At 39.1% G+C, this 18,806-nt stretch overlaps 1 protein-coding gene across 1 annotated transcript; it reads right to left on the minus strand.

The window, feature by feature from the left end:
• Positions 1-5,465: 5,465 nt before the first annotated feature.
• LOC103197134 (olfactory receptor 51I2-like) lies at positions 5,466-6,452 on the minus strand. Its single transcript, XM_007941014.2, has one exon. The coding sequence runs from the start codon at positions 6,420-6,422 to the stop codon at positions 5,466-5,468; it is 957 nt and encodes a 318-aa protein (XP_007939205.1). The 5' UTR covers positions 6,423-6,452.
• Between the last annotated feature and the right edge of the window lie 12,354 nt (positions 6,453-18,806).

The raw sequence follows: 18,806 nt of genomic DNA on the forward strand, positions 1-18,806 counted from the left end.
GATGACACAGTACTGAGCAGTTTCAGTTGTACATGCTTACTCAACAGCAGCTAATAAGAATAATCACAGGTTTCTGTCCTAGTAATGCCACTAACTTCAGTGTCTGATGCTGGGCAAATCGGTTTACTAATTTATCAAGTAGAGGATATTTTTTATGTTCTAGACATCAGATTTGTCATCTTTTTGTTTGTTTGTATGTAATATTGCTCAGCTTTGAAATCAATCATATGAGAGTAGTATTACTAGCTCTTTCTTCATAAATAACAATAATAGCAAAAAATAATAATAATAAACAAAGCAGGAGGAAAGAGATTTCATGAGTTCCTCTAGGCCATGCTGGAAGTGATACAGTCCAAATTCAAATTCAGGTCTGTTTGGCTTAAGCACTTTCAACAGTCTCTGACTGTCTGTATAGTCCATATAGATACTGGGCAGTTGAAAACTGTGGGGCTAGTTGGATCAGATTATCTAGAAGAGCTTGCTGTGATATCCTGTGGTGACATGATTTGATGGTCTGCAGATGAAGTCTCTTCTTATTTCTCCAAAAATATTTTTATTCCTTATTGCTATCCTATGGGTCTTTCTTATGAACTGATTGTTTTTTTATTATGCTACTTATTTACCCATATCTGCTTTCCTTTTTACTAATCCTAGTCACAGTTCTTCAGAAACTACTCATTCAATCGCATTGTTCTGATTGTGATGATTTCAAAATGCCTCTTCTTATTTATAAAGTGCATACCCCTCCTTTTTATTTTTCTTTTTTTGCAGGTAGAATCAATGACTGAATAAGTGAATGAATAATTGAATGAAGAATTTTTAATTTTAATAATCAATTTCTATAAACAGCACTCCCTTACATCCCAACTGTAAATGCAGCAGTATTCCTTACATGCATACAAGCATAACTCATATTATATACTTTTTATAAAGTAATGACCAAGGGCTCCTCCAGTGTTAGTACTTATTTTTACCCAATCTTATTTGGGTTTACTTTGAGTAAAATCAAGAAATATTTTCTTGTTTTTTGTTTAATATTCTCTCTCCCTTTTTTTTGTTTGTTTTATTCTTTTACTAAAAAGCCCATTTGAGTATTCATGTTTGATTCATATGTTTCCTGGTTCCCATGAAGTTAGAAAGCATTATCTTAAATTGCATAAGCCTAGAATCTGACCAAGTTTGGCCTTCTGTTGTTTTCTCCAGGACATGAAAGGGTCATGGCTATTTAAAATTTTTAATTCTCCCCTGGGAAGAAGGGAACATGTGAATGGTCTTTAAATAATTTCCATTTTAGCACTATAAGGTTCTGTGAATCATTGGTTATGTCTGTCAGAGAAAGTTGAATTGCCAGGAAACTGAAGAATGAATCCACTATGTTTCCCTTTCTTTTCCCCAAAACTAAGTACTTCCCTTAAATACTCTTGTTCCTCAGAAGAATGTGAATTACAAACTAGTAGCAAGAATTGAGACATCATGCAATCATTCATATCACCCCCAGAAGAGTAACTGAAATGGAACCTTAATATATCCTTATATAATCACTCTATTTAGAAAAGAATGCCTGGGTGGTGCAGAGAGTTAACACAGTTGGTTCCTAACCAAAAGGCTGGAGGTTCTAGAGTCACCTTGGAAGAAAGGCTTGGTGATTTGCTCCTGAGGAATCAGTCATTGACAGTTGTATGAAGCATAGATCTACTCTGATGGCAGTGCGTTGCATTTGTCGTTATGTTACTCTTTTTCCCTTATTTAGGGGCATAGAAGTCCAGGCCTCCTTAGTTCTCTTGCTCCTGAAATCTACTCATCTCCCATCCCATTGTCTACTCTTCCTGGAAAAACCAAAAAAAAAAAAAAAAAAAAACTCACTGCCGTAGAGTTGGTCCCAACTCATAGTGACCCCTCTTTGGGTTTCCAAGGCGGTATCACTATGGAATCAGATTGCCCAATCTTTCTTCTGAAGAGTGGCTGGTGGGTTTGAACCACCAGCCTTCTGGTTAGCAGTCAAATGTCTTAGGCACTATGCCACCAGAGATCCCACTCTTCCTGGAAGCACGTGACAAATTAGGGAACTCAGACTTAGGAACTAGGTTCCTGCCCTTCTGAAGAGTGTAGACAGGCATGTGTCTGGGCCCCAACTTACTCACCCTTCATGTTGTCCTGGGCTGCCCTGGAACTCCACATCTTGCAGGACTCTTCTGCTGAGAAGCTGTCTTTATGCCACTGGCTTAATGACTATCCCCAGGGATGCTCAGAGTTATGTACCACAGAGGAGAGTCTCTGCTTAGTTTTTCCTGGGTGACGGGAAAAGTGTGTGTGTACATGTTTGTTAGGATGGAGAGCTAGAAGGTAGATGGGATATTTAAGCAACTGCACTGTGAAGGGGAGGGGAGAGTGAGGGTCATCACCCCTTTAAGATCAAAGGGCAGCCCACTCAATTCTCCCACATTTGCATGAAATTTTAGTGGGTATTTTAATTTTTCTTTTTACTGATTATCAGTGATATCACACAGAATAATTTCTGGCCCCTTCAAGTGACAACCTTTCAGAGATCCAGGTTCAACAGCATCTACTTCCTTCCACTTCACTTAGTCTCCTGGTTAAGCAGCCCTCCTTCATGTGTCTGTTCTTAGTATGAAATTGTGAAACTGTCATTTATTCAACAGCAAGTGTGTATTGAGGAACCTGTGGAAATAGAGGGGTGACAAAAGTGTCCTGAGAGAAAGAGAGAGAGAGATGAATGATGAATGAGGGCAGGCATGTTCACTAGGACCTTGTCCATCTCTCTGTTTTTCCATCTTTAGAGATGCAGAGTGTCTTCAGCCTAAGGACTTTTCATCACTCTCTTGCTCCACTTCCAAGGACTATCTTTTGTCCTGATAGAATGAACTAAATAGAAAACAGGAAAAGGCCCAGTGGTTGGACTGTAGAAGTACCTTAAGTGATTGGCCTCCAAATCTTGTTTCAATTGCCTCATTGACCAGTTTTCTGCCAGTGGACCTGCCAGCAAGGAATGTGCATGCTTTTCTGGCTTCTTTGGGATGAGTGTGGCATGAAGGTATCCATGGTGCAGTGCCTAAGGCATTTGACTGCTAACCAGAAGGCTGGAAGTTCAAACCCACCACACATTCCTCAGAAGGAAGGTTGAGCAATCTACTAGTGATACAGCCTGGGAAACCCAAGGAGGGGTTGCTATGAGTTGGATCCCACTCTGTGGCAGTGAGTTTGGTTTGGTTTTTTGAGTATCACGCTCAGAGATCACAGTTAAATTCCGTTTTGGCTTGGGGTGCATGGGCAAAGTCCCAATTCCAGTTTTAATGGAAATCATATCTAGTCATGGGTAAATATAATTATTTTGCTTTCTCTTCCTTCTAACTCTGCATTTCTAACACCCATGGATCAGATTAGCCAGGCCCAGTCTTAGGTCTTCTCCCAGCATTCAATAATTATCTGAGAGACTGTCCTGTCTTTCTTGAAATACAGAAAGATACTGGGCATGAGGCTATCCATTAAAAAAAAAGAAAAACAAAACAAAACAAAACACCTGGTTTCTAGATCTTCCCGTTGATACTGGGTGTTGTTGCTCTGGCACTGTCAATGAACAGAGCTAAGAAACTGTAGACATAACAATTTAAAAAAAATATATACCCACACTCACTGCTGTTGAGTTGATTCTGACTCATAGTGCCTCCCGTGGAGTTTCCAAAATGCTAAATATGGAAACAGATTGCCTCATCTTCATCCCACGGAGTGGCTGGTGGGTTTGAACTGCCAGTGACTGCAGATTAGCAATCAAATGCCTTAGGCACTATACTACCAAAGCTCCTTTTATTTATTTGTTTATTTAATTACATGGTTAAGCCTATGCAAACTTCTATAATGTAATAGCTATCTATGGCTGACACTTAAACATAGAAGGAAGGTCAAACATTTCAATAAGGCCTGAAAGACTTCACAGAGTCTCACCCTATTTTTCCTGTCCCTCCAATATCCACCCACAGATTACTCTGAGCCACATCTGACAACTTACTTTTCCATAAGCATGAATTTTTCCCTATGTCTGGTAGGCTCTCCCCTTGTCATAACTTATCTACCTGGAAAACTCCTCCTCACCTTTCAACTCCTAATCTGACTCCTTTCTCATTCCTTTTGGCAGGATTAGTAAACCCTCTTCTGGGTTCCCATAGCACGTTGTGTTTAACTATCACAGTTTCATACTTACCAAACCCTTGTTTTTGGTTTGGTTTTTATCACAGCCTCAAGGAACTCTGGTAGCATAGTGCCTAAGCCACTTGACTGCTAACCAGAAAGCTGGTGGTTCAAACCCACAGCCAATCCTAAGAAGGAAGTTGGGCAATCTACTTCCGTAGTGATACTGCCTAGGAAACCCAAGGAGAGGTCGCTATGAGTTGGGTCTGACTCGACAGCAATTAACAACAACAACAACATACAAAAACAAAACAAAACAAAAAAAACCTCACTGCCAGTTGAGTTGGATCCTACTCATAGTGACTCCTCCTTCAGTTTCCGAAGCAGTATCTCTACAGAAGTAGATTGCCCAATCTTCCTCCAGAGGAGTGGTTGGTGGGTTTGAACCACCAGCCTCCTGGTTAGCAATCAAATGCCTTAGGCACTACACCACCAGAGATCCCATACTTTACTATAGTAGTGTAATTATAAATCTCTACCCTCCAGTGGAGGGAAACAACCGTATCTGATTCATTGTCGTATCTCTAGTGCTGACCACAGGTCCTTGCACAAGGAAATACTGTACAAAATGCCTAAAGTTAATGAGCACACAGAGCCTGAGGGTATCCATTTGTTTGTCATACTCCTTTTATTTTTTTCATTTTAAGCCACTCCTTATCATCTAAAACATAATAAGTGTGTATGAACACTTATCATGTTTTAGATGAAAGTTTATATACAAATTAGTTTCCTATTGAACAATTTACACACTCATTGTTCTGTGATATTGGCTGCAGTCCCCACAAAGTGTCAGCACTCTCCCCATTTTCACTTTTCCTTCTATTTTCATCCCTCCAGTTTCCTTCCCTCCTTGTCTTCTCATCTTTGTTTTTGGGCAAATGTTGCTTGTTTGGTCTCATACAATTGATTGCTCTAAGAAGCACATTTATCACAGGAGGCATTATTTATTTTATAGACCAATCTATTATTTGACTTAAAGGTGACTTCTGGGAGTAGCTTCAGTTCCAGGTTAAAAGATGTCTTAGGGCAGTAGTCTCCTATATATATATATATATATATTTGTATATATCCCCTCAATGTAACAGCAAGAACCCACGTTTCCCCTGGGTTTCCCATTTCCATTCACCCATCTTTCCTGTCTTGTCATACTATTGACAATGTCTCTAGGTCTGGGCTCTGGATAAGGGCTTGTTGGCTATATATGATGATTTGGTCATACTTCCCATTGGATCTTGTGGTTATTTCTTGATTTATCAGTCTTACTACCCCTTCCTCCTCAGCACCTTGAGCATGGCTTCCCTAATGGGCTTGGATTTGATACTATAGATGATGGGGTTGAGTACAGGAGGTATGACCAGGTACACATAGGCAGCAAGAGCATGTACTACATGTGGCAGATGCTTCCCAAATCGGTGGATCATGGACACACCTATGACTGGGATGTAGAAAACCAGAACAGCTAAGATATGAGAAACACAGGTGTTGAGCGCCCGGAAACGCTCTCTGGGGGAGGCTATCCCCATCACTGTATGAAGAATAAGGGTGTAGGACATGACAATAAGCAGAGAGTCTACACCCACTGTGGATAGAACAACATAAAGCCCATAAAAGATATTGACAGTAATGTCAGCACAGGCTCGTTTCATGACATCTGCATGGAAACAGAAGGAGTGAGATAGGAGGATCTTGCCAGGGCAGAAATTCAGCCTCTTAAGCAAGAATGGCACTGGGAAGAGGGAAACAGTGGCTCGAGCCACAATGACTATTCCAATCCTGATGATGACATTATTTGTGAGGACAGCTGTATAGCGCAAGGGGTTAGAGATTGCCACAAAGCGGTCAAACGACATGGCCAGGAGCACTGAGGATTCCACCACAGAGAAGGAGTGTAGGAAGAACATCTGGACCAGACAGGCATTGAAGCCAATGAGACGATGGTCAAACCAGAGCACAGCCAGGGTGGTGGGCAGTGTAGACAAAGTGAGACCCATATCAGTGAGGGCCAGCATGGACAGGAAGTAGTACATGGGCTGATGCAGGCTGGGGGTCCTCCTCACAGCCAGTAGGATCAGGGAGTTTCCAGTGAGGGCCACAGTATACATGGAGGAAAAGGGAATGGAGATCCAGCCATGAATGGCTTCCAGTCCTGGGATACCAATCATCAGAAAAGCAGGTGGCTGGAAGAAGGAGATGTTGACATAGGTCTGGGAAGGGAGCATCCTTGGGGGACAGATGAGGTCTCCAGAATAATGTGACTCACTTCAATCTGATCAGAAAAATTAGGAGAAAAGACAACATGTTTGAAAATAAACCACCTTTGATATTAGATGACATGGGAGCCCAATAGCAACTATGAAGGATAAAAAGAGTTAAAAAGTATTCCACCTAAAAACAATTGAGAGCTTAATAGAAGCTCAGTGTGATGGTGGGACCATGCGATGAACATAACTTGTGCCATTGAATTATATATTTGCCACAATAAACCCCCAGAAATAATAATAATAATTAGAAATAACAAATAAAAAACCCTAAAATGAAATAAACAAACAAAAAACAAACAGCTGCATCCTAAAGCTACTGACTGTATTGTTGTTAGATACTGTTGAGTTGGTGCCAACTCATAGAGGCCCTTTGTACAACAGAACAAAGCACTGTCTGGCCCAGTGCCATCACAATCCTTGCTGTGCTTGAGCTCATCATTGCAGTCACTGTGTCAAGTCATCTTGTCGAGTGTGGTAGTTAAGTTTGTGTGTCAACTTGGCTGGGCCTGGTTGAGTGACTGGACAGTTGGATGTAGTATTCCCCATGATGAGACTGGTAATCAACTCCATGGTGGAATCTACTGTGAGAAGCTTAGTAGCCACCTTTAGGTATGTGGTCTGCTCCCCGTATATAAGGAGAAGCCTTGGGGAATGGTCTCTAGCTTATGGCATGCATGGGCCCTGCATGTAGCTGTGTCATTGGTCAGCAGCCTGCCATGCTCTGCCAACTTTGGGACTTACAATGGACTTGAATTAATGGTCTGACATGTGGTTTGGTAAAATCAGGACTGTGCCATTTTATTTGTCCACCTTGGGCTTGTTAGCTTCAGCAGCCAGTAGTTATATGAGTGAAGAGATACCTCTAGCTTCAGTGGGCTGGGAGGAAGAGGCAGAGCTGAAGCCCAAGGTTGAGGGGCTTTCACACATCCCCTAGAGCCTGGCACTTTGAACTCAGACTTAATACCTCCAAATTGTAATAGAATAAACTCCTGTTTGTTCAAGCATCCCATTTGTGGTATATTCCTGTCAGAGCAGCACTAGGTAACCAGAACATTGAGAGTCTTCTCCTTTTCACTGACCCTTAACTTTACCAAACATGATTTCCTTCTCTAGCCATTGTTCTTGCTGACATGACCAAAGAAGGTGAGACAAAGTCTGGCCATTTTTACTTCTAAGGAGTTTCTTGTTTCTTCCAAGGCAGATGTGTTCATTCTAGCAGTCCGTGGTACATTCAATATACTTCACCAACATCACAATATAAATGTATCAATTCTTCTGCAGGCTTCCTTAGTCATTGTCCAGCTTTCACATGCATGTGAGGCTACTGAAAATACCATGGTGTGGGTCAAGCACACTTTAGTCTTCAAAGTGACATCTTTGCTCTTAAACACTTTAAAGAGGTCTTTTGCAGCAGATTTGCCCAATGCAACACATTGTTTGATTTCTTGACTGCTGCTTCCATGGGCATTGATTGAGGATCCAAGTAAAAAGAAATTCTTGAAAATGTCAAACTTTTCTCCATTTATCATGATATTGCTTATTGGTCCAGCTGTAAGGATTTTTGTTTTCTGTATGTTGAAGTGTAATCCATATTGAAGGATGTAGTCTTTGACCTTCATCAGTAAGTGCTTCAAGTCATCTTCACTTTCAGCAAGCAAAGTCATGTCACCTGAATATCTCAGGTTATTAATTAGTCATCCTCTAATCCTAATGCAGCACCCTTCTTCAAATAGTCCAGTGTCTGGGATTATCTGCTCAGCATAAAAATTAATTAAGTATGGTGAAAGTGTACAATCCTGATGCACACCCTTCCTGATTTTAAACCATGCAGTATACCTTTGTTCTGTTTGAACAACTGTCTTTTGGTCTTTGTATAGGTTCCTCACAAGCACAATTAAATGTTCTGGAATTCCCATTCTTCACAATGCTGTCTATAATTTGTTATGATCCACACAATTGAAAACTTTCACATAGTCAATAAAACATAGGTAAACATTTTTCTGGTCTTCTTTGCTTTCAGCCAAGATCCATCTGACATCAGCAATGATATCCCTGGTTCCACACCCTGTTCTGAATCTGGCTTGAATTTCTAGCAGTTCCCCATCTATGTATTTCTGTAACCGTTTTTAAGTTATCTTCAGCAAAATTTTATTTGCATTTGGTATTAATGGTATGATTTTATAATTTCCACATTCTGTTGGATCACTCACCATAAAGGTATTATTTGAATGTGGGAGAAACACTGATCTTATCACATGTGAACAAAAGAGTGTTCTTTATTTAAAATACGTGAGATGATATTACAGAGCTCTATTTCAATCAAGGAACAGTGACCTAAATGGTACTAGTGGCAAACACACTGCAGAAGCCTGAAAGCTTGACCAGATGGGCTTGCTATCCTTCCTTCTTGGACTCAGCTTCCAAATAAGAAAAGGAAAAACAGCCTAAATGCATGTCAGTAAAGCACAGAAGGGAAATACCTACCCTCAAATCAGCTTAGCTAATTAAAATGCATATGTAGTCAGTGCAATCAACTCATTATTAAGATACGAATGACCAATTATTTTTGGGTGATCATGGGATCATGGGATCACTAGGGTTGGTGGCATTCATTGAAGTAATTTGTGATGTAACCCCCTCACTGTCCCACCCCATGGATCTCCTCCTGTACCTGACCATATGAAATCCTTAGTAATGTTTATTATTAATTTGAATCATAGAATAATATGTGATAAATATTCTTTAAGTTGCTTATATGCACTATTTCTTAGATTATATGAATATCAACAGGAGAACTGTTTTATAAGCTCTTTTTACAATGAATTACATTAGTTACAATGTCATTAGTAACTGAGCAGAAGCTTTTATGATTTTTCTCCTTTTCCTTTAATTACTACTTCATTCTCAAAAAATTTATTGATATAGGTTCACAAATACAAATTATCACAATATTATAGCTACAACACTAGAACATTGGAAAAAATCAGCACCTGTGAAAACTCCAGTAGCAATGCAAACAACAGCATGTGCTTGCAGCATGTGAGGTGAAACCCTGTGATTCAGAGCATCATTGTAATTGGGTAATAATGACAGCTGACTGGAGTGCATCAAAAGGTTCAAAAAGTAAATTTGCATAGAGTTTCAGCCTTGTAGGCATATTGATACATGTAAGCTGGGCTTACAAAAAATGTTTTTGTTGTTATACCTAACTACAGGGGCATTTTTATGAAAAAATATATTTCTGCTGAAACACTTCATAAAAATGTTATAGATGGTCATTTTGGTGTCACTTCCTCTGACAATGTCATGGTGTGGTCCGCATGCTTTAATGGCACCACTGGGGTACATTGTGCCTATAGGGTAAAGGATAATGCAAATTTTGCTAGAAATCTTTTAAAGAACACATGGTGAATTTAAACTGTTGGCTGTCAGTTCAGCCATTCTCCATTTTTTCTTTCTCATACACTATTTTTGAGGAAGCATCAAGCCTGATAGAACTTACTTCATTCAAAGATGAGTGACAAGTAAGTTGCAGCATAGAATTTGTAAATACATATTTTGTGAAAATACATATTTTGTGAAAATTTAATAAGTTTAAGACATGTAAAAATACTCTGAGGAAAGAATTATTATAGGAAACAGAAGAAAATTGCATATAAAACATTTTCTAAATAACTAAAGAAATTAAAGAAAACATGAAGCAAAATAAAATGTGATATTAGAATGTAAAAATGAGTTAATAATAAAGAAACAAAAAGCAAAATAATACAGCAAAGGAAATAACATAAGGATAATAAAATCCACTATAAAATTGAAAACAATTTTATCATGAAAAAAACCCAAAAAACTGTGAGCCTGCTTAAAACATGCAGAGATATGAATAATATGGAGAATAAGGTTGAAAATAATCACACAAAATTAAATAGAAACATTATGAAAGCAATTAGAAGGCTGTAACAGTTATGCTGAATGAACAATGGAATTCCAAGCACAAGTTTTCCTGAAGAAAAGTTAAAACAAACAAACAAAAATATTAAAATACGAATGTTTTATCCAGAAAAATGTTTCAAAATCTCGATCTTTATATCAAAGTACTCATGTGTCAAGAAATAAACACCAATGAATAAGCAAATCTAAATACTTAAATATATATAGGTAAATTGTATTGCAAGTATAAACAAAGATTTTAGAAGCACATTGATAGAAGTGACAGATCTCTATTATTTTAAAAGACTTTTCCCAGAAATCTCTTAAGACTAATAGACTGCAAAAAGAGTGATATGTACAAAGAGTTGTGGGAAAATGAATGTAATCTAAGCATTCTCAAAACTAGAATATTCGGATGGAAGGAAAAAAATCCAAACATCAAGATACACATTTTTATTATTATTTGTAATATATACTGTACTGTAGGATGAATCATTTGAGTAGTTCTGTTAATGCCTTTGGGAAACAAGATTTGTTATATAAAGAAAAGAGTATAAAATCAAATAAATTGATTCAAATTCCATATCATAAATCTGAATTGGGGATATCAGAATAAACTCAGAAGTACTTTTCTTTTAAATATATATTTCCTAGCTTTAAGTTGGAATAGACTAGATGACAACTTTTTTTTTTTTTCTTTTAATCCACAGACAATGCTTAGAAACCTGATGAACTCAGGAGCAAGGAGTATCCCTAGTGCTTGGATGTGATGTTTAAAATCATTTTACCCTAAGAGAAGTCAAATGCCTTTCCATAAATAACTAATTTCAAATCTTGGGGTGGAAATAGGCCAAATGAGCTCAGACATCTTTGAGCAATAGAAAACAAGAAATAAGTAACCAATCAAAAACAACTAGGATTAGCTAATTTAACCTCTGGCTACCCCTAATTCCTAAACCAATTGTTGAAAAAAACAAGGATTCCAGCTTGAAGAGGCTCCCACTTGGTGGATCAACTGAGAATTATAACAGCAATGATTTGAAAGACATTGAGTGTGTTAAGGTATACTACTAATAATTAATAATTACACCCCCACCACACACACAAACACACACTTATTGGTCACCTCTCAAGAATGCTAGAAACTCAGTCTATTATGAAAACTGGCAAAACACTGATTTTCTTCCATAGATTACATCTGCATTATGTCCGGTTCCTTTCCATTGATATGTCTGTCTAAGGCTGAGATGCTGGCAGAAAATGGGTTCCTTGAGCTCAATAGTTTGGAACTCTACCCATCTAGGAAGCAGAGAGAGGGATGCATTGGAGCCCCAAGTTACTCATCCTGATGGCAGTCCCAGGTTCACCTGTTGCTCCACATCCTGTTTGCACCCAGGCTGACTGTGTGACAGAGGGATTGAGCTTTATTCCACAGCAGGGCGAATGTGTCAGTAAGAGTGTCTGTCTCTGGGGAAGCCTGGGCTAGAATCACAAAGGAGTCACTCCACTCAGGTCCTTGAGGAATAGGACAGTTGGGATTGGTTTAGGGATTAGGGGCAGACAGAGGTTAGAGTAGGTAAGCAGTAAGGCAGAAAGATTCATAGGTTCGTAGATTCTAATATATTCCCACTAAGTTTAAGTGGGAGCTCTGGTAGCATAGTGCCTAAGGCACTTGACTGCTAACCAGAAGGCTGGCGGTTCAAATCCACCAGCCACTCCTTGGAAGGAAGATTGTGCAATCTACTTCTGTAGTGATACTGCCTTGGCAACTCAAGGAGGGGTCACTATGAGTTGGGTCCGACTCGATGGCACATAACAACAACAACAACAACAACAAGTTTAAGTGGTTATCTCCAGACACTATCAGTTTCAACAGCCTGAGTTTGGAGTCCTCCAAGTTAATATTCCAAAAGTCTCCTCTGGGTCAGACCACAGCCAGTATGGCAGGAGAGTGGGATATGGAGTGATGTGGATGGGAACTCAAACATGGTGGCCTCACCAAGATTGAGGGAGTCAGGGCAGGCTTCCTAGAGGAGGTGGAGAGGGAGAGGACTTCTGAAAGGCCCCAGAGCCTGGTTTCAGCTCTCATTCTGGAACAGATACCATGATCTGGGATTGAGGCTGCCGACCGAGGCTGGTACATATTCTAACACATTCTGGCCTGAGTCTGACCTGCTAAATCAAAGAAGTTCCAAGGAGAGAGAGTAAACAGTGGAAAACACATGGGCTACAGACCCAGGCACATCTGAGTTTGAATTCTAGCTCTACTTCTTACCACATAGACTCTCCCTGTCCATCTTTTCCCACTTCTTAAAGTGATCCACTCCATAAGTGTTCTGGACTCAACTTCTCTCTAAATTAACTTGGAGTTTGGTCATTCACCTGAAATTACATTCTATGGATGCACTTGACTCTTTCTCTTCTTTCACTTCAGCTTTACTCCTCCAGCTTGAATTGAGCCCAGCCTGTATGGCTATTTCTCCCCTCCAGAGACAATAAGTGAACTTACGGAAACATCATACAACCTTGAAAATTTATGTCAAGACAAATTCCTAAACTTTAACCTGATATGAGTCTTTAATGCCCTTCACATTTTTTTCCTGTCAGTTTTTAAATCCTCACCTTTCTTCTCAAGCTCTTTACCCAGCCTGCTACCTCTACTCGTGGTAGCTAATTTGATCTTGCTCCTAACTTCAAGCAGAAAATGGAAACCATAAACTTCCTGTTCAACCCATCTGCTGCCATGCCTTTTTGCATTCCCACATACACACGCTGACATTGGAAAATACAAATTGCTTCATGTCAACCCTTTCTCAACCCTTTTAAATAACTATTTGCTTGATGACCACCACTTGCAGCAACAAATTCTGGACTCCATAGGTTGGCATGTAAAACCCTTTACAATATTTTTAATTAAGATTTTTTAATTTAAATTTTGAGATGGTTATAAACTTACATTCAGTTTTAAAAGATAATACAAAAGGATCACATGCCCTCTTTGTCTAGTTTCCTCTGGTGGATTGACATGGTGGCTGTGATGGTGGGCTCCAGTACAGCAGGGATCATGGAGCTGGCGCAGGATTGGGCAGTGTTTCTTTCTGCTGTGCATGGGGTCTCTATGAGTTGGAAACAACTCGACAGCACCTAACAACAACAACAACTGGTGGTAACATCTTGCAAACCTATAGTGCCTGATCACAACCAGGAGATTGATACCGATACAGTGAAGCTACATAGTGTTTCCATCACCACAAGGATCCAGCATGGTGTCTTTTTATAGCCACACCGCTTTCCTCCTATCTCCATGACCTTTTAAATTCCTATCAGCCTCAACAGCCTGTCCGAGTTTGGAATCCTCCAAGTTATGTTCCTAAAGCCCCCTAACCACTAATCTTTTCTACATCTCTGTAATTTTGTAATTTCCAGAGTGTTATATAAATGGAAGCACATAGAATGTAGTAGTAGCTGCTTTCTCTCAGCATAATTCTCTTGAGAGTCTTCCAGGTTCTTGCGTGGAAGGTTCCTTTTTATTGCTGAGTTGTATTGCAGAGCTTGTATGTACCATAGTTTGTTTAATCATTGACTTACTGAAGGACATCCGGGTTGTTTCCAGTTTATGATTATTAAAAATAAATCTGCTAAAAACTTTCATGAACAACTTTTTGCTTGAACATAACTCTTTGTTTCTCAAGAAGGAGCAGAAGCCAGAGCTATTACAGAGTGGTGTTCTCTATTGAGTGAGGAGGAATGCCCAGGAGAGCAAATGTTCACCTGTATGTTGGTTGCATGTTTATGTATTTATTTTTCTTATTTTCAGAAACTGTCAAAAGGCTTTACAGTGGCTGTCCCATTTACGGGAGCTCTGGTGGCATAGTGCCTGTGACTTTTGACCGCTAACCCGAAGACTGGAGGTTCAAACCCACCAGCCACTCCCCAGAAGGAAGATGGCACAATCTACTTCTGTAGTGATACTGCCTCGGAAACCCAAGGAGGGATCACTGTGGGTCGGTCCAACTGGAGGGCAGTGGGTTTGTTTTGTTCGTTTTTGTACCATTTACATTTATTCACTACATTTCTTATTATCAATGTATGAGTGATCTGCTTTTTCATGTCGTCACTAGCACTGATGTTGTCACCATTTTTTATTTTACCTATTCTGATGTTCATGTAGTGATACATCACTGTGGTTCTACTTTACATTTCCTAATGAATCACAGTGTTGAAGATTTTTCATGTGCTTATTTGCCATCTGTGTATCTTTTTCAGTAAAATGTCTCTCCATGTCTTTTGTCCATTTTCTCATTGGGTTGTTTGTATTTTTTCCAGTTGAGTTTTGAGAGTTTTTTATGTATTCTATAGTCCTTTGTTGGATATATAGTGTGGAAATATTTTCTCCTACTCTGTAGGTTGTCTTTCATCGTTTTAACAGGATCTTTTATATATCAAGGTGTTATGGTAGCACAGTGGTTAAAGCATTCAGCTGTTAACCAAAAGATTGACAATTTGAACTTACCAGCTGCTCTATGAGAGAAAGATGATGCCGTCTGCTTCTGTAAAGATTTACAGCTTTGGAAACCCTATGGGCAGTTCTATTCTGTGCTATAGGGTTGCTGTGAGTTGGAACTGACTCAGTGACAGTGGATTTGGTTCAGGTTTGGTTCATATATCAATGGTTTTTAATTTTAATGAAGTCTTATTTGTAATTTCTTCCCTCTTATGGACCATGTTTTAATGTAAAGTCTAAGAACTGTTTGCCTAGCACTATGTCCTAAAATTTTTCTCCTAGGGTTTTTCCTAAATGTTTTCTATTTACTATTTTAATTTTTTTATTATTATTTTTTTAAGGCAGTGGTTCATTTTGGTTTAATTTTCACATAAAGTGTGACATTTAGATAGAGGTTGATTTTTTTTTTTTTTTTTTTTCTGTAGATCTCCAATTGCTCTAGCGTTATTTGTTGAAAACACTATTCTTCCTTTACTATGTTTGTTTGCTTTTGGCACCTTATCAAAAAACAGTTGGACATATTTGTGTGAATCTATTTCTGGGTTCCCTGTTCTGTTCCATTGATCTGTATGTCTGTCACTGCAACAATACCACACAATCTTGAAGACTGCAGCTATATAATAAGTCTTGAAATTGTACTGATTCCTCCCACTTTATTATTTGTTTTCGTAATTGCCTTAGCTATTCAGCTCCTTTTCTTTTTCATATAAACTTCAGTGTATTCTTATCTATGTCTACACTGTCTTTTAGAATTCTGTTAAATCTATATATCAGTTTGGGAAGAGTTGGCATCTTTACTTACTATGTTGAATCTTATAACCCAGGAATGTGGTACTGTTCAGGGAATTACCAATGGAGGCTAAGATTCCCTCTTGAGTAGGTGTGAGGAGACCAAAAAACTTATGTGGAGGCATGCTCAGAGACATAAGAAATTTATTATAGAGAAAATGGTGGCAAAGTAGAAGCAAAAAGTTTAAAGATACGAGCAGGGAGGGAGGCTTCGAAATGTTGCAGAAGGTGAGTGGCCCAGTGGCAGCAGGCTGGCCCAAGGCAAGTAACCGCCGACCCCCTCCCACTTTCCAGGGACGTTTATGCCTGAGTTCCAGTAGCTGGGAATGAGGATTGTGTGTCTGTTTTGACAGGATGGTGCTGTGCATGGGCTGAAAGGGCTTTGAGCAGTGTCTTGTGGCCATCAGCAGCTAAATGAATTGAAGCTATTCTACAGAAGGGCTCCACTGGTCTTGACGAGGGGCAGTATGGGTGGTGAGTTAGCCAATCTCTCTCTTGACCAAACAAGATGGAATCTGGGGACTATTTGGGGGGACTTCAGGGTTTTGCCCCATACAGGTATATCTCATTATTTAGCTCTTTGAATTCCTTCATCAAAATTTTGAATTTTTCAGCTTAAAAGTTTTGTTCATGTTTTGTTAGGTTTGCCCTTAAGTCCCTCTCTTTATTTCCTTTTCTTTTTTCTTTAATAGATTCTTTGAATATTTCTATGCACACAATCATTTCATCTGCAGAGACATTTTTATTTTTTCCTTTCCAATCTGTATGTCTTTTACTTTTTTTCTTTCCTTATATAATTGGCTGTGAATTATGCTGAACAAGAGCAGTGAGAACAGTCATCTTTGCCTTGTTCTGAATTTAGGAGAAAAATATCAACCATTCACTGTAAGTAGAGAGTTTTTGTATATGCTCTGGTAGTATAGTGTCTAAGGCACTTGACTGCTAACCAGAAGGCTGGCAGTTCAAAACCACCAGCCACTCTTCAGAAGAAAGGCTGGGCAATCTACTTCTGTAGTGATACTGCCTCAGAAACCCAAGGAGGGATCACTATGAGTCGGTCCGACTCAATGGTAAATAACAACAACAACTATATATATATATGATTGGGCATTGAACTTTGTCAAGTGCTTTTTCTGTACTGATTAATGTGATCATGTGTTTTCCTTTTTTTTTTTAAAGCTTTTTAATATAGTTACATTGATTAATTTTGGAATATTGAACCACTCCCTGGTAGCATGGTGCCTAAAGCATTTGACTACTAACCAGAAGGCTGGTGGTTCAAGCCCACCAGCCACTCCTTGGAAGGAAAGTTGGGCAATCTACTTCTGTAGTGACACCGCCTCGGAAACCCAAGAAGGGGTCACTATGAGTCGGGGCCGACTCGACGGCACATAACAACAACAGCAACCGGCAAGTCTGGAATAAACGCCATTCAGTTATGATTTATAATTCTTTTTATGTGTTGCTGAATTCTACTTGCTAATAATTTGTTAAGGATTTTTGTATCTATATTCATGAGGAAAATTTGTTTGCAGTTTTTGTTTGTGTATTTTTGGTACTGTCTTTGTCTGGTGTGGGTGTCAAGGCATTACTGGCTTTGCAAACTGAATCGGGAAGTGTTTCCTCCTCTTCTGTTTTCTGGAAGACTACGTGGAATTCTTTAAACATTTCATGGAATTCTCCAGTGAAAACTATTGTCCTGGAGAGATTTTTTTTGGTGATTTTGTGAATTGTTAATTCGATTTCCTTAAAAAATATTAAAATTCCTAAAACTATTCTATCAAATTTATCTATTTCACATTGGGTAAATTATATTAGTTTGTGTTTTTCTAGGAAGTAGTTTATTTTGTGTAAGTTTTAAATTTATGTGTGTATAATTGTTTGTTTTCCCTTAGTGTTCTTTTAATGTCTGCTGAGTCTCTAGTGATATCCTCTGCTTCCTTCCTGATATTGGTGACTTCAATCTTCTTTCTTTTTCAGTTATTCTAGGGATTTGTTAATTTTATTGACAAGTTATGGATTGGACTGTGTTCCCCCATGAGATATGTCGAAGTCCCGACTTGGTTCCAGTAAGATGGCAGAATAGGCAGAAAGACTGCATAGACCCTCTTCAACAAAGAAAAGGGGAACCAATTAACACAGATACAGAAGATAATCCTGGAAATACGTTGAAGTTCTAAACCCTCTATCTGAATTTGACCCTGTTGGGAATGGGGTTCTCCTTTTTTATGTTAATGAGGCCATACCAGAGTAGGTGGAGCTAAACCTAATCCCTCCTGAGTGGTGTCTTAAAAAAAGGGAAGATAGACACACAGGGGTAGATCTGTGCTACGTGACCAATGAGGCAGATACATCCACAAGCCCAGGAATGCCACAGATGGATGGAGACTACTAGAAGCTGAAAGAAGTGAAAAAGGACCTTCTCCTAGAGCTGATGTGATATGGTTGACAGCAGGGATAACTACTTTACTTCTTCTTTTCCCGAGGAAGAAGATTTTGAGCTAAATTTTTAGACAAGTCTATAATGCATCGTTGTTTTTGCTCGTCCTCTTCTCTGCTTCACTCCCAATGTTCCTCACTATTGCTCACTGGATCATGTTTCTCAATAAAATAACTATGCTTAGGTCTTTGTCTTAGAGGATCACAGGTGAAGACACAGCCTTCACCCATTGCTTATTGCTCTGCAAGAAAAACTACTTTCATTGTCAAATATTAACTTACCGTTTCTTGTCTCCATACCTTTGCATACAATATCCTCCCTCTGCTTTTTCCATGTATCTTCTCTTCCTCATCTCAATTTACATACCACCTACTCATGAAGCTTTTCTGCATCTCCATTGCAAAACTGCTTTCTCCTTCCTCTTTGTGGCCACTCTGTCCTATAAACTCCCCTAAAGGTCTGTTTGGGAGTTCTGTAGCATAGTGCCTAAGGCACTTGACTGCTAACCTTAAGGCTGGAGGTTCAAACCCACCAGGCACTCCTTGGAAGGAAGATGGGGCAATCTACTTCCATAGTAATACTGTCTCGGAAACCAAGGAGGGGTCGCTATGAGTTGGGTCCGACTCGATGGCACATAACAACAACAACAACAGCAAAGGTCTCTTTAAACCAAAAAAAAAAA

The sequence above is a fragment of the Orycteropus afer genome, unplaced genomic scaffold (assembly GCF_000298275.1).
Source record: "Orycteropus afer afer isolate SDZICR_OR568_19922 unplaced genomic scaffold, OryAfe1.0 scaffold00074, whole genome shotgun sequence".
Lineage (NCBI taxonomy): Eukaryota > Metazoa > Chordata > Mammalia > Tubulidentata > Orycteropodidae > Orycteropus > Orycteropus afer.